This window comes from Botryllus schlosseri, chromosome 9 (assembly GCF_051294905.1).
Source record: "Botryllus schlosseri isolate E-star chromosome 9, Bs_hap1, whole genome shotgun sequence".
NCBI lineage: Eukaryota > Metazoa > Chordata > Ascidiacea > Stolidobranchia > Styelidae > Botryllus > Botryllus schlosseri.
Window position 1 is genome coordinate 18,565,520 of NC_137244.1, and position 16,690 is coordinate 18,582,209.

The following is a 16,690-nucleotide window of genomic DNA, read 5'->3' on the forward strand; positions in this document are numbered from 1 at the left end:
ATATTCCAAAAGTCAAAACATATTTAATATTAGGAATAGGAATTATTTTCTTACTAAATTAGAACCCAGCAAGCTATTGACCTGTTGATATACTGACTTCGTTGTATCACCTGCTGCTCAGTTATCAGAGGAATATTATTAGATGATGAAATATGTAATACACAAACATACTAGAAGATATTACATCAACACAATATATCTTGTTTGAAACATTTTACAATTACTAGGCCTACATCAGTTTATTATTAATTTCATTATTTCAAAACTCAAGACTGCTATGGAATGACAAGGTGTCGAAATGACTTGGAGTAGGCTAATCTTTGAAATCAGACACCCACATATGCCTAGGCATTGTAAATGAGTGGCATGCACGGTGGATGGAAATAATTAAGGGATATAGACCTATACAACAAACAGCCGATTACAACCGACCTCTAGCAAGATGAATCTGTGTGAAATCTGTGCCATTGAAATACAAATGAACCGAAAATAATACACAGAATATCGATCGCCATGAGTCTGAGTGAAATTTATTACTTCTACAGCCGGAACATTATTATTATCCCAATCAGTGGCGTCAAAAAACCCTGACATAACTAAGTTTCAAGTCCCACCGTGGCACAACTGGGAAAGGAGAAGTAAAGAACAGTCCATTGAATTACCAATAGTCCTATATTACTGCAGTACTGTTACGTGAGCTTGGAACAAAAGACCAGCATGATTTCTACTTGAGTAGCATTGGTGACTCCAGACTCGGGCTACTACGGTACCCCTACTGGAATCTAGGTACGTTTTGCCTGATATAACAGGTGGGCAGCGATGATTCTCCAAGTTAAAGTAATACAACAAAAATGATAAAACAGTGTGAGCACAGGACACCGATTCCATACAGGAAACGGTATCGTGCATCTGTGCCACCATCACGACAGACAGAAACCATACGGGAATAAACAGACAACCACTAAGCTCCCTACATTACCTATTCAGGATGTCTCTTGGCATTTCTAACAAGCAACATTAAATTTCCCTACCCCACAAACATACATTTATCACTGAACGGAGTCAACAGACTTCGGCATTTCGCTCAATTTCGCTGCGAGCGGTATTCGCGATTATTATTTGCTCGACTGCACACTGTGCACAGCGCACGCTTCCAAAATCCATATTGATGAAGAAGCGGAGACGCAAAAAGTGGAGAAATTGCGTCCGTTTCTCATGATAGTAAACATTTTTATGATTGTCAGTATTTCTTGAGCCGGTTTTCACACCACGAATCCAATCTTTGGAAGAGATTCGAATACGACAAGACGACATCTGGCGGTAATAGACAATCTGAGCGGCACAATCTGTCTCATATAAATTCTCTCATTCGATCGGTGATCTCGCTCGGATCGCACCGCCGTACAAAATTTTTTGAGGATTTTAGTGAATCGAGGAAAATGGCGCTGACAAATCCAATCAACAGAAAAGTTTGCTACTATTATGATTGTGAGTATGCGTATGTGTTATTTTGACGGGAATTTATGTAAAAATCGCTAAATTGTGAAAAATACGTGGTACGTGTGCCAGTATAGCACCGGCTCCGGTTACAATAATGCTCTAAAACCTCATTTTTTCATTCATTGGATCATAAATTTTCGTTTCCTACATTATTCTTTCATGATTGCAGCCGATGTGGGCAATTACTACTATGGTCAAGGCCACCCCATGAAACCGCACAGGATACGCATGACTCACAACCTGTTGCTCAACTATGGACTCTACAGAAAAATGGAGATATTCGTAAGTTGGAAAAATTACAACTAAGAACTGTTGAAACATGTGCTTATCGTAGGTTTACCATATTTTGGAATCGGGCAAAGTAGGACACTTTCAAAAGTTTCAGATTTGGAATTGTGGAGTAAAATTTGAAAAAATGGTGAATTTTTCCCGACTTTGTGATTGGTTGACTGAAAAAAAATTGTCACTTTCGTCCGAACCACCAATTTCTTATTTAGCGTCATTTATTCCCATTTTCACTCAGATCTGTCCTAGCTCTAGAATCGGTAAACGAGGAAATTTTCGAAAACCTGAAAAGGAGGACAAATCCTCCTAAAGGTGGACATATGGTAACCCTAGCTTATTAAGATTTCTATTTTCGTCAGTCAAATTTCAACACTAAGTCGATTTAGCTCCTGCAGATCAAAGCCTCCAGGGAAGAGCACTCATGCATGTCAACGCTGTGCATTCACCATCCAGTTTTCAGTTTTTCTTACTTTTTGTTTGCAGCGCCATCGTGTCACTCTTATATAGCCCTTATGCTGTGTCATCAATATCGGCAATGTCACCAACTATCCTAGACTTGAGTAGCATCAATGTCGGCAACTATCTCAACTCTACCAATAATTAATTCAGAATTATTCTACTTGAGTAGCATCAATGTCGACAACTACTTCGATGAAATATTTCCTGGTAGCCAACATTGATGCTACTCAAGTAGAATAAAAAAATACTTCCTGGGGGATTGACATAGCAGCCGATATGCTGATGGTACACAAGTAGAAATTAATGTAATATTTTCTGGTAGGCTGGAGACAGTTGCCGACATTGTTAATTAATAGATGCACCCGTTCAAGAGGAGGAAGAAATCGTCAGATTATTATCTGTCATGCCTCTTCATTGCATGCCCATTTTTCTATAGTTATGTAGCCAATTTCTTATTCAGTATGCAATTGCGCATTAGGGATCTTCAAAAATGAGTTTTTTTCTCAAATCGTACTGACTACTTGATAAAATTGTTAGGTTACCTAATTTAAGCCTACCCACCAAATTTGGTTCAATTCCAACCAGTAGTCGAATTGCTACATGAGAAGAAAGTTTCTATTTATTAGACTAAAAATAAATAACAAAAAATTTGAAAATTTTCTGTTCACCAAATTTGGTTCAATTCCAACCAGTAGAAGCGGAGTTATTGCCGTCGAAAAATTTGGATTTGAATAAAATAGTATTTACGGTGGGCACCACTATAATAATAATTAAAGAATTGGTCACCGTAAATACTATATTATTCATAATCCAAATTTTTAGACGACAATAACTCCGCTTCCACTGGTTGGAAATGAACCAAATTTGGTGAACACCGTTTTTATAGACAACGTAACACTTTCATGGGGTAAACAAAAAATTTTCAAATTTTTTATCATTTATCAAAACAGAAACTTTCTTCTATAGCAGTTCGGCTACTGGTTGGAATTGAACCAAATTTGGTGTGTAGGCTTAAATTAGGTAACCTAACAATTTTATCAAGTAGCCAGTACGATTTGAGAAAAAAAGTCATTTTGAAGACCCCTATTGTGCATATGACTTTTTAACATGTTCTTCCATTTATTACTATGTTTCTAGCCAGGCCAAGGTGGGAGTTTGATTAATTGCCTCGTTTGTACTCCTTCCTATAGTTTCACTGTACTTCAATTTGTGTATTAGCCTATCTGTTATAAAAGTAATTTGTTGAGCTAGTCTACATCGTGTTTGAACCTATGATTGCTGGAAATTTCCAATTTTGCAGAGACCGCATAAATGCACTAGTGACGAGATGACGAAATATCACAGCGACGATTACATTAAATTCCTTCGGAGCATAAGGCCAGACAATATGTCGGAGTACACGAAACAAATGCAACGATGTGAGAATCCGTTCAGTTCATATTACTGCGATTTGTGCGTTGACCTATGTCTTTTCTTACGCAGTCAATGTTGGAGAGGATTGTCCTGTGTTTGACGGCCTGTATGAATTCTGTCAACTGTCAGGAGGAGGCTCTATAGGTAAATGTTTGCAGATTCTTCGAAGTGTTCGCTGGTCATGGGTATAAGAAAGATGACAGATATGCAAATTGTGCAATATTGAGCATTCCTGTCACCTTGTGGTAGACTCGAAAAAGCTTTTTTTTAGGTCTCAGCAATTTGTTGTCAAGAAACATACTTGATTTCATATTCGTCTTAGAAGCATTACTGTTGGAATCATATCGCTAAGACTGAACCAAATTTTGGAACTGGGTTGCACTACTCGAATAAAACAGCTTAAATCACTTCTCCATATATTCAAATTCAATCAGTTCCTACATATTCAAGCAGCCTGTTCTGAATCTTTGGACTGAAGGCCAGGAGATAATTGGGTTATGGTCAATTTTGTGATATTGTCGATTTAAAAATGTGACATATTTCAACCAAAAATTACAAGTAATTAGCAAATTATATGCTATATGCATTTCATTTATTTACAATGTAACTCCACTTGTGTATGAAAATATTACTTCCAGTCCAACGGCCCATATTCTAGTTCAGGAATTTCAACTTTTCAGCATTTTCACCAAGAAGGTAACTGCTACTGCCCCCATAAAATGGTTAAAGAATAATAAAAACATCTCAATCAGGGCAGTTGTAGAAGTGATGAGATCATTGGACATCACAATAGATATTGATTGTAGTTGGCCCATATTGATAATTCTAATGAATCGGATATCGGTCTGGATTTGCGAGTTTTCCTCTAGTCTTAAATTTTCTAACCATGTTCCATTATAGCCGGCGCTGTGAAGATCAACAAACAACAGACTGATATAGCCATCAACTGGGGCGGGGGGTTGCATCACGCCAAAAAATCGGAAGCGTCTGGATTCTGTTACGTAAACGACATCGTTCTGGCTATTCTGGAGCTGTTAAAGTAACTCGCTTATATTTTTTTAAATATTGGTCTATTTCTACTAAAATTCATTGCTGACAGGTATCACCAACGTGTTTTGTACATTGACATTGACATTCATCATGGTGATGGTGTCGAAGAAGCGTTTTACACTACGGACAGAGTAATGACTGTATCATTCCACAAATACGGGGAGTACTTCCCTGGGACTGGAGATCTTCGGGTAAACATCTTATGATTCTTGAACGAACCGGAACAAATTACGTCCCATAAGGGGGTGTGGGGGTTGAGTACCATTAACCATGTACTGGATAGGGTTGCCATATTTGGGAAATCTGAAAAGAGGACACTCTTTCAAAATTTTCAAACTTGCAAAGCCGGAGGAAAATCCTGAAATATGGTCAATTTTTTCCACATCGTGGCTGGATGACTAAAAAAAGAAAAAGGTAAACTTTCTGGCTCATCTCCTGAAAATACATCATTTTTTTCACATCATCAGGTGGTTGACTAAAAAAAGGTCAACTTAGTGCCCAAAAAAGGGGGTCAACTTTCCGGATCAGCTCCCGAAATACCCGCCAGGGTGTACTTCGGTGCTCATTTTCCGTATTTCAGTCGAATTTGGCCTTAAATTTGACCAAAATTCTCAAAAAAGTGGACATTTGGGCGTCCTCCGAGGACACTTTCAAAAAAGTTGAAAAAGAGGACAAATCCTCTTAAAAGAGGACGTATGGTCATGGTCAACCTAGTACTGGAGTATTCCATGAATTAACATACGAACGGAATCAGCCAGCTGAATTTTGTACATTTTTGTGGGAGTCGAGAGTAAGCACGCAATCGACAACTAAGAGCATATGAAAAAACTCTGTAACATAATACAATGAATTTTCAATGTTAAGCATTGTAAGATGTTACATACCGAAATAACTTTCCGTTCAAAGTGTACATAGTTTCATATTCTCCTTCATAGGATATAGGGGCAGGCAAAGGGAAGTATTACGCCTTAAATTTTCCTTTGCGCGACGGTATGGACGACGCATCCTACGAAGAGGTTTTTCAGCCAGTTGTGACCAAGGTCCGTGTCATTTTTCTAAGAATGCCACATCTTCCATTCGCTAATAACAACCATTTTGTGTAGGTTATGGAGTACTACCAACCCAGCGCTGTAGTGTTACAATGCGGTGCCGACTCTCTGACGGGAGACAGGTTAGGGTGCTTCAATCTCACTGTCAAAGGTACGTGCCGCACTTATCATAGGTTTCTGCCGCTTTTGCTTCAACAACCCTTGTTGCCATTTCAGGTCACGCCAAATGCCTGGATTTCATGAAGAAATTCAACGTGCCGATCCTTATGTTAGGAGGAGGCGGGTACACGATCAGAAACGTGGCCAGGTGTTGGACGTACGAAACTGCCGTCGCTTTGGGTCAGGATATACCCAATGGTGAGATTGTGTTTCGATTTTCAGTCCGTCGGTAGCAGGCCTATATTTTGGGCTTTACTTTTGGTGATTTGATACGTTTTCAAGTGTTGGTATGACACAATCGATGAGTACTAGCAGAAACAATTGATATGCTATCCAGAGAAGGGATTGAAAACATGCGCGTCTCCAGGTGGCGGAACATACCTCCGTCTCCTTGCCCTCCCGCCAATTTTCACATTCACGAGTTTTACACCCGTGAATTTTCATCCTGCCTGCGTTGTGCTATCTAGTGCAGTAGTTTTTAACCTAGTCTTGCGAGTCGAAATCTACCATATTGCACGTCAAACACGTTATTGCATAATACTGGTGCACAAAATTACCGTAACCATGCATCAACAACTGTGTTAAAAGAACAAAACCATCAAAACATGACTTTCACACAACAATCAACAATTTGATTTCTGCTTTATGAGTCTGGTATGTGTCTTGAGTTGAGATCTACCGAACCCTGGAGTCTGAGCTTGACTACCTGAAGTCGAATTCACTAGTCAGTTGCATAACAGGCTATCCATCTGCACTCTGCAGTCTCTATTGTGTTAATTTCCCGCAATGAAACTTTGTATTTTTTCAGAATTGCCATACAACGATTACTTTGAGTATTTTGGGCCCGACTTCAAGGTATGTGGCGGTATATATACCACAGTGGGGCATCACAACTCACCTGAGTCTTTTCCACTTTCAGCTCCACATCAGCCCGAGCAACATGACAAATCAAAACACGCAGGAATACCTTCACAAGATCAGGCAACGCCTGTTTGAGAATCTGCGCATGTTGCCGCACGCTCCCGGCGTGCAGATGGCCGGTAGGAACGCGAAGACATGAAGTTTTCAGTGTCGTTTTTGAACCTTATTTTGCTCTTGATTAACAGATATTCCACCGGACGCAGTGCCTGAGGAAAGCGACGACGAAGAACTTGAAGATCCTGACAAAAGGATTTCGAGTAAGAGCTTGTCAACTTTGACCCCGGCTATTATTCATTGATAACGCACAGGATCAGTCGGGCGGAGAGAAAAATTGTGCAGCCCACTAAAGATATACTATCACTATTGTATGTACCGCCCACGAAATGGGTATCCGATGTAGCTTGTCTCGGTACGTTTGAGCTGTAAGCCCAAACAGACTAATAACACTCAAATCTTGTAAGACTTTGCACACATATAATTTGACCAATTTATTTGATAACCTAATTAAAGTTACCTTACTGTGTTCTGTGTTTAATCCGGTACCATGTTTATTGATGGAGTCTTGCCATCACTGTTACCCAATTCCTAATGAGTGGTGGGTCTTGCAGCTACTAGAAAGCCTACGCGCGGTTTCACGTTTACTTGTATATCGACCCGTTATTTGTGAAGGTTCCGTAATGCACCCCTCCTGAATTTACGTGATGCTCTTTTATTCAAGGCTACATAACACGTTATCCCGCAGTGAGACGCTGTAATTTGTAGTTCAACCTTGGATGGGTGTGAGAGTGTGAGATAGTATTACGCTATACTGTGGTTTTGTGGAGTCGACGACATTCGAACGTTACGGCACAGTTGAATCGCTGATAGTCATGTGAGAGGGGCAGAGGTGTTCGATGTGTCATTACTTGAAACAAAATTTTCAGTGCGAGCTTCCGACAAACGTGTGCAACGAGACGACGAATATTCCGACTCGGAGGACGAGGGCGAAGGAGGCAGGAAAAACGAGGAAATACACAAAAAGAAGAGAAAACTTGAAAACGATACCGGAGGTTTGTGAATTTCGTGACGAGCTATCGGTTTTCATGCTGCGCCTCAGTTTCCCGTCTAAAATTCCTTGGAAACTTTCTTTCTGGTAATTTGTATGCCTGGGATGTCTCTGCTTTTTTGTCGCGATACCCAAAAGTGCTCAATATAGTCAGTTCTGGTACTCGAGTTGTAGTAGTAAATTTCTGCTCAATTACCAGAAAAAGTAGAGATCCAGCTACTTCAAGTGGAAAACAAATGGGGAAAAGCGCTCGCGTAGTTAAGCATTAAGTGTAAAAAAGTAAATTGTTTTGCCAACAAAACTGCTGAGAAGTACTCTGAAAACACAACTTCTCAAGTAGTGCTGGTAGTGGTAGTTGAAACCTTGAGTATTCTCTGCTCTGTTGCTGAGCGCGGCGCTCTGACTATGGTATTTCCAGACGACGCAAGGAAGCAAGAACCCAAAAAAGACAACGGCGTCGAAAAGAAACCGGAACAGACCCCGGAGTCAATGGACACATCCGAACCGGCAAAGGATCCCGAAAACAAGGAAGCGCAGTCGCAAAAAGACGACGCACCGCACAAGCCAGACTCCACGATCAAAGACGGTTAGTTTGGCATTGGATTCTATCAGAGTTGGTCAAAGCGTTGGTACTCAGGCACAAGTAGGAATTGGAATATTTTTGTCCTTGATGCTTTTGCGGCATAAACACCGAATCATGATGTGCATATGCCGCCAGAAAAGGAACGTGTGGAAATAGCCTTGTAAGGCTTTCTAAGTCTTGCACCACCCTAAATGCTATCAGTAAGTAACGCTGTAAATTTGAGCTCGATTACAAGTATAAGTAGCAATATGTAAAGTACTCGGGCGAGATGTTTTGGCGACTAACACAATTTAACCGATGGCACGATATAGGTGCAATTTTCGAAAATATAGTCCGTTACCGTGATACAGAAGCGGATTCGCCCAGTCGTTGTGACGAATTTACTCGTAAAAGCGGCCCCAGCTGGTCCCAAAATTTCTTTCTACTTTAAAGTATACAAATTGTTAATAGTAAGTAGCTTTGCATAAAAAAAGTGTTGAGCAAAAGTAGAAGCTTGAGCGATTAGTACAAGTCAGAATTAAGCAGCTTTAGTATTTTCAAATTCAACTTCTGTTCCTGATTTGACATTCATTCATTCCAGTCCAATTTCAAAATTGATTTCATATCAAAATCCATGTCGTAACCCCTTAACCCTTACGAGGTGGGCGTATCATATTTGATATGGCATGTCTCCGACACCGATTTCTCCATGTTGACACGCCCTAGACATCGGGTTATACGTTTTTTGAAAAGCTGAGACTTTTCCGATGTATTTGGTACCTTACTCAAAAATTTTGGTTTGTAAAAATAAACAAAAAATTAAAAATTGAATAAAATATGGTTATCACCTAAAACTTCCGGGTATTTTCCGAGTGGGAAATATTGTCGGAAAATCTGCCAGAACATCAGAAGTCAACATGTACGGTTTTCTGTGTAAATTTTCACCGTTTCAAACATCAAAACGTTTTCTGGAAAGTTTTCTGAGGGGGATTTGTAAATTTTGGTCACACTTCAGTGATTTTTAAGTTCTAGGTCAAGTTCAAGTGCAAATGCAGTCGGCATATGAGTCATACTATGCCTGCAAATGGTTGGATATGACAAAAGAAAGCATATCGCGTTGTTTTATGCCATAAACCGGACTGTATGGGCCGATTGAGTCTTGATTATGAACTTGACCAAGATGACCACTCACTGACCACGCCCATTTGTAAATTTTATATGTATTTTCCATTTTTCGATATCTGACGAACCGCGCGGTTTACAACCATGGTTGACGGCTTGTTTGAAACCAGGCAACAGTAGCTACGCACTGAAGCATCATATTCTTCTCTCTGACGCCATCCTGAGGGTCAGCCTTGAAAATTGAGAGAGAGAGAGATTTTTTGGGGGGAAAAGCTTGTTTATTTAAACTTATTAAAAAACCGCAGACATGTCATGGGATGTCGATCAAGGGTGGAATCGGTAGAGGGCTATACTCCGCCCACTTTTAAACTGGAACGGCCCAGATTCATGTCCTGGTGGGGTCACGGTGATAATTTGAAAAGTGAAGGTCAATTCTGCAAAATATGGCCCCACCTCGTAAGGGTTAATCCAGTGGTTCCCAAATGGTGGGGAATTCAATGATTTCTGGTGGGGAATAGACACATTTGTTCAAGATTATATACAGGACAGTCTACATATTCACGGAGACACATACACAATTACCGTTACCAGTTAACTGCTCTGGAATGTATGTATCGAAAATTATATTGCGTGTTGTTCACAAAACCTCATTTTTAACTCTGGATGGCCAATCATGGCGTCACAAACGCATCCAGTACGACTGGTTTGAAAAACTGCTTTCGCAAAATTTTGAGCATTACTGGTATCGTTTCACAATACGTTTTATGTTGCAGTTGAAGGCGATTGATTGTCTTGCGTAGGCCTACTGGTGTGGTTGTGTGTCTTGTGTAGTCAAACCAGCAGATAGCTGCTCTGTGATGACAAAAGTGCTGGGTAGTGGGGAGCAGGACCGTAACTGCCGCACCCCAAACCCCCCAATTCAGGGGAGGGGCTAGCTCGAAGAGGCCCAAAATTATTTCGTGAATAAACATAAATTAAAGTATTTTTTGGAAATTTATGCCACTTTATCGAAAATTTTTCGGGCTTCGTGCGCGATTTAATATTGCCGAATATCTGATTATTCGGTACCCTTCCCCCATGAAAATACGTAGAATTTATAGAAATGGATACTTCGGCGTCGGCCATTACTGTGCCACAACGCACCAAGTCCATGTAACATGCAACTCCGAGAAGTGTGCCAGAACGATCAGCAGCAAGAAGACCTTGGCCGAAAAGGAATGGCCTTGTGGTGTCCGAAAACTTCGATATCTATACAATATATATATATGTTTAATTGTACATAGGCGGCTAAATGGCTGGCGCCGAATGTTCCTGTCCTGGTGATCTGAACCCCACAGGGAAAAATTATTTGTCAGTAAAGCAATACCAATTTAAAATCGTGCATGCCTTTTAGTTTGGGCGATTTCCATATCTTTTGACATAGCAGATATAGGAGGTCACGAAATAGCATAATGTAATGAAGTCATGCAATATACCAACTGGTCCGCGTGAAAATGTTTAATTCTTATATTTAGGGGTCATACCTTTTCCAACACACCTCACTCAGCTCTACCGGTAAATCTGATTACGTGAGCAGAGAGGGGATAAAAAAGTGATAACAAAATATATGCAATTACCGATCATATTTACCGATTCAAACACGAACTATATAAATATTTCGCGCTTCGCGTGTCTAGCCAAAGTAAGGCGACGCACTAAACACTATACCCAATGTAGCTGATAAGTGGCAAGAAATAAGCGTACATGCTCACTGGCTCAGCGTGGCTGAGGGGGTTCTGGGGGGCTTAGCCTGTGGGGGCCCAAGATCAACGTTTTTTGGCGGGGCTGACGAAGTGCTGTTACGGTCCTGGTGGGGAATGAAGGCTCGGAGTAAAACTGAAGTGGGGAAGACAAAGGTTGGGAACCACTGCCTTAATCGCTAGAAAATCGAACATTTCACTGAGTCCAAATCCGGTTTCTAAGCGGTCGTAAATCCATGTCCCATCCAAATCCGTGCTTATCTCCGGTACGGAAAACGGAAGTACTAGCAAAAAAGTCGGTCCGAAGGCAAACAAATTTCTGTTTAACAGCCACTTCGGAGAAGACCTCAGTTTCGGCAACCGCCATCAAAGCTGAAGACGTCGAAGCCGGCGCTGTCACTTCGTCCACCGACGAGAAAAGCGAAGTGGAGAAAATGGAGACTTGATAGCCGACCGGCCGTTCGCTTATTCCGTATTGTTACATTGCTCTGTGCGGCCGTTCCGAGCTGGGCTGCTGCTGCCGATGCCAGGGTTCTGCCGCCATCGGGTTTCCAACTGTCGCGTCTGATACACTTTTTTATAGCCTTCGCGGAAGGATGAAATAATAAACAACGATTAGGCTCGATTGATGTGTAGTCGCGTTTTGGCATCTATGGCGCTGTAGGGGTTATAGGCGGGCGGAGTCCGTGTCTGGCTAGGAAGGTTCCGTGATGGGAAGAGCTTTCGAAGTCCTGATTAGCGTTGGGACCCTGGATTAATCGCAATGAAATCCCGGGATTTGTAAACAGCATCTACCAAGGCTTGCGTAGTGTCATGTCTCTATTATTTTGGTAATAAAAGCAGTGTTACAAACTCGGCTGATCGTCTAAACAATTCACAATTATATGATATTAAAACCAACTATGGCATAGCAATGAACTGCACAATCACTTCCGTCGTAGTCTACGGATCGTAGCAGTGTAACTCAGTATCGGGGCGTTGCAAAAACGGTGCTGTGGAGGTGCAATAACCAATAAGGGCAGGGATAATAGCGAATTTTGTAGATGTCAGTGCGACGAAAAAATCAGTTGTGTGGCAAAACTTTTTGTTTTGTAAATCTACAGAAAAAGCCAAATGCAACTTGTGTCAAGACGGTTTGAAAGCTCCAGGGTCTAGCACAGCGATTCCCAACGTGGGCGATATTGTCCCACAGTGGGCGATTTTGAAAAACAAGGGGGCGATTGCGGGGCGAAAATGTTAGGACGTTCAGTGAGATGTCTTTATTCAACACGGCCAAAAAATGCACGTGAACACGGCTTATCGTGTATACGACGCCAAAGTTGACCAATAAATGGTCAACTTAACGGCGGAAACCGGTTTTTGGAGCACCTACTCGGAAAAATAACCGTTTTATTTACTCATTTTTTTGGCGATCAAAGTTGGGTGAATGAATTTCCCGTTTATATGTCCTCTTCTTCTGATCCGTAATTATGGGGGGATTGGGGGCGAAAATTTGTGTCGAGCTGGATAAGGGGGCGATGAGTCGAAAAAGGTTGGGAACCAGTGGTATAGCACAAAGGGACTAGTAACTCATTTAAAGTCCGTACACATGATAGTAATTAAATCAACCATGACTCAATCGGGCACGTCAAAAATGAATCCGGGGAAGATCGATTCCTTTAATAAATCGCATAATCCTCGGTTCGATGAACTTCCTAGCCAGTTAACTCGTGCGGACGTGCTAGCATTTAAACAAATTGCTCCAAAGTGAGCGAATTCGTCGGGGCTTCAAGGCTGACGACTATGACTTGCCAAGATGTCACAAACGGCTTCAGGACTTCGTGATCGCGAGCACAGAAAAAAATCCGCGAGTGTGTGGAAGAAGAGCTTATGGCAATGTAGCGGAATGGTGGACGTTTTTCGATCACGATGAACAAATCAACTCCTACGCAAACAGGCGGTAGGCTACATGAATTTAAACGCTCATTATCCGGGTGGCTTTCGATCGCTGGGTTTCATTCGTATTCACGGAGCATGTTTTTGCGTCAATATTACAAGGAATAAATGTTGTTTTTGTTTGTGTAGCTTGTATGTGCATTTTGCTACTTTGCCAATCCCGGGATTGAGGAGCGAAAATCCCGGGAAATTCCGATCCCGGGATTTGAAATTTGATCCCGAAGTCCCAACCCTAGTCCTGATGTCTACTTATGGGTAGTTCAGGACTTGAAGCTGCTAGCTCATCGTGAGGCGCTAGTCACTAACGAAGTTTCAGCAGATTCACTAAACAATTTCAATAGACCGCAAGGCTATGATACAATGAAAAGGCAGGAAGGTGTCGAAACGACTTTGAGTAGTCTTTGCAATCTGATACCCACGTGGGACTAGGCGATGTAAATATTGTAAGAGGCTTGCACGCTGTATAGAATGAAGGGATGGATAGAGTATTCCGGTAGGTTTTGCCTAAACTATTTCTACAAATCAGTTAGGCAATCCTAGGCCGATGGTACTTACGTTTTTACTTCGATATCCCGACTCTGCTTGAGTAGAAGTTCACGACGTCACTTCTACTTGATTACCAACGAGGACTACTATGGCCGCTTCTGTATATCGAGGGCGGAGGTGGGCACTGGGCAGTATCAAAGTATTTCTACCTTTTTTAGTTTACTTGCACAGTTGCGCTCCTTATTCGCATGGAGATGTTTTCGGGCTTTTACATAAGCCCTGTTTGAGGTCAAATTACTTGTTTTGATTTTGCCAAGAAGGAACGCGCGTTGGGACGGTATTGTAGAGTGAAATTCGTGCAAGAACCTGGCGATGCGTCTCAGTTGAGTTAGTTTTATTTTAATTTCAGACCACCACAAGGTGTCAGTATCACTTTACAGCTAATTTCATCAGATTAGGACACCCCAAGGTGTGGAAACGGCTAGGAGTAGTTTTTAAAATCGGACATCCACATGGGTCCAGAATTATAGACGATGTAAAGAAGAGGCATACATACAACACGAAGAGTAGGCTGATACGATACAATATAACATAAAAAGGACAAGTCCATTAAAAATGAGGTGACATGTGTCGGTCAGTCGGAAGGCAAAATCGATATGTCATATAGTGGTCCGGCAATATCCAGCGCAGACGATAGTAACGTCAGTAACTGAATATAATCTCGAAACCTCCGCCTATCAGTGTCGTCATCGTTCATACTCCGAAGACGATTACTTAGGTTTCGAAAGTTATCACTGGTAAATAACTAACAAATGTCTTCGACGCCTCGTCCCAATTTACTTCCTAACATTATTTAATTTGTATTCTTCATGCCTCACGTTGTCTATTTCTGGTTCTATCAGTTGCGGCCTGCCTTGAATTTTTCTGCTTCAACTTGTCACTGAGCAGAAATATACGAAACTTCTTCTACTTCGTTATCGTCAACGACTACTTGATCACATCTATTGCTGGTTGTGATAACAGCAGCAATCGGATTATGCTTGGGTGATCTAGTTGCTGTTTCATCACTGACCGAGTGATATGTGAGGTCAACATTTCAGTGTTGGGATCAAGTCACTACCTTCGAGTCACGAGTCATCTCGAGTCATTGCACATTTTGACTCGAGTCAAGTCAAGTCAATCGATTTTCAAAGGTGACTCGAGTCAAGTCAAGTCACTCGTTTTTTGGAGGTGACTCGAGTCAAGTCAAGTCAAGTCAAGTCAAGTCAAGTCACGAGTCAAGTCACAATTCAAGTCAAATTGAATTTTCGAACTATAGAGTGATCATTCAAATTCATTATATTTTGCTAGCTGTGTGTGGTCATTTATCTTGAATCAAATAACGAATATAAAGGTAAATATATATGCAGAAATGCGTTGTATCGCTCACGCACACGTAGAACTGCTAATAAAATATGTCAGTATAGCTATACATCAGGGGTGTCAAACATACGACCCTCCAAATGATTTCATTCGGCCCGCGAAGAAATTCTGAGTAGGCTATATGTTGAAACGGGGCCTACGATACTTAAGTATCGTAGGCCCCGGTTGAAAATTGCGTGATTTTACCCAACACATTTCTCGAATTTATAGTAAGAAATACTACTAATAAATATTCCTTCAAGATAGCAAATTTCTGGTTTATTCATAGGTCACATTATAACCACTCAACAGCGGAGTTGTGATTGTAGTAATCGTCAAGAGAAAATCGCTGACATTGACACCCAATTCCGAGAATGCGAAAAAGTGCATATATTGAGTTACGAGTTAGTAATATTTTGGAATCAATTGACTGGTGCGGCCCGCGAGTGGTCTGAATATTTGAATTCGACCCGCGACGTCTTTGACAACTCCGAGCTACATGCTACATTCTCTTATTAGCAGCCAAAATAGAGGATCGAATACGAAGCCTCGAGAAGATGGAAGAAATTGATATCGTACAATACACTAGCCATCTATACACATCCGTGAGGATATGAATGCATAAAATGTATTTGTTCGATTAAAAAAAACATACAAGAGGGTTGGTAAAGGTGAGCACCGTGCAATGTAAGGACGGCTGTCCAACAAACAGCGATACGTTGCTATCAAATTAATCTGCTACTAAGACAACGCAAGCTGTGATCATTACGTTTGCGGTCGGTGTATTTGTGATGTAACAATGTACGATCAGTGAAACGTACAACCAGTGAATGACTGGTTACTCTCACAAGTCACAACGGCGTATCGTGAATAATCCGAACATGCACAAAATATATTGATTTAGTCGACACCGTTTACTTGATGACTTGAAATTGACTCGTAAATTTTGCTCCGAGTCACGAGTCAATCCACATTTTTGAAGCGCCGAGTCAAGTCAAGTCAAGTCATTTTTGCAAAGTGACTCGAGTCAAGTCAAGTCATTCGAAAAAGTTGACTCGAGTCTGACTCGAGTCAAGTCATGACTCGAGTCATCCCAACACTGCAACATTTCTGACTGACAAGTTCATCGCCTATCTCCCTGTACCGGATTTGACAGGGCCACCTGCATTCTGCTACAGATGGCTGGCTGGATGACTGGATGTTTTTTATGTAGGCTATACTGTTTCGTTACAAAATCTTCGAATATAATCCGCATGTGTGACGATACTGACTTCTATTGCCGCCTGGTGACGCCAAATGATCACACCATAGTGTCCTATATGTACTTCGTTTCCATGCTCGGCCGACGGTCGGCCGAAAGGCCAAGACGCATGCGTTGTACATGTCGGCCGTGTTTCCATGAGCAGACGTAACCCAACCGTGACTTGGCCGAACTAGGTGGGCGAAGCGATCGCGATGACGTTTTTGGCTTACTTACTCAGTAACAATTTCATAATAATCAGAAGATTGCGATAAATGACTCGGTAGGAATGAGCCGAAAAGACTTGTAGCGTTCATTCAATCA

General features: G+C 41.4%; 1 protein-coding gene across 1 annotated transcript; it reads left to right on the plus strand.

Moving 5' to 3' along the window:
* The first annotated feature begins 1,324 nt into the window (after window positions 1-1,324).
* LOC145445765 (histone deacetylase 1-like) lies at window positions 1,325-11,929 on the plus strand. Its single transcript, XM_080323899.1, has 15 exons — window positions 1,325-1,488; window positions 1,670-1,782; window positions 3,545-3,662; window positions 3,727-3,801; window positions 4,558-4,696; window positions 4,757-4,898; window positions 5,643-5,747; window positions 5,811-5,907; window positions 5,973-6,113; window positions 6,724-6,770; window positions 6,835-6,955; window positions 7,022-7,093; window positions 7,760-7,885; window positions 8,300-8,467; window positions 11,635-11,929. The coding sequence occupies exons 1-15, from the start codon at window positions 1,440-1,442 to the stop codon at window positions 11,748-11,750; spliced, it is 1,629 nt and encodes a 542-aa protein (XP_080180025.1). The 5' UTR covers window positions 1,325-1,439; the 3' UTR covers window positions 11,751-11,929.
* Window positions 11,930-16,690: the final 4,761 nt, after the last annotated feature.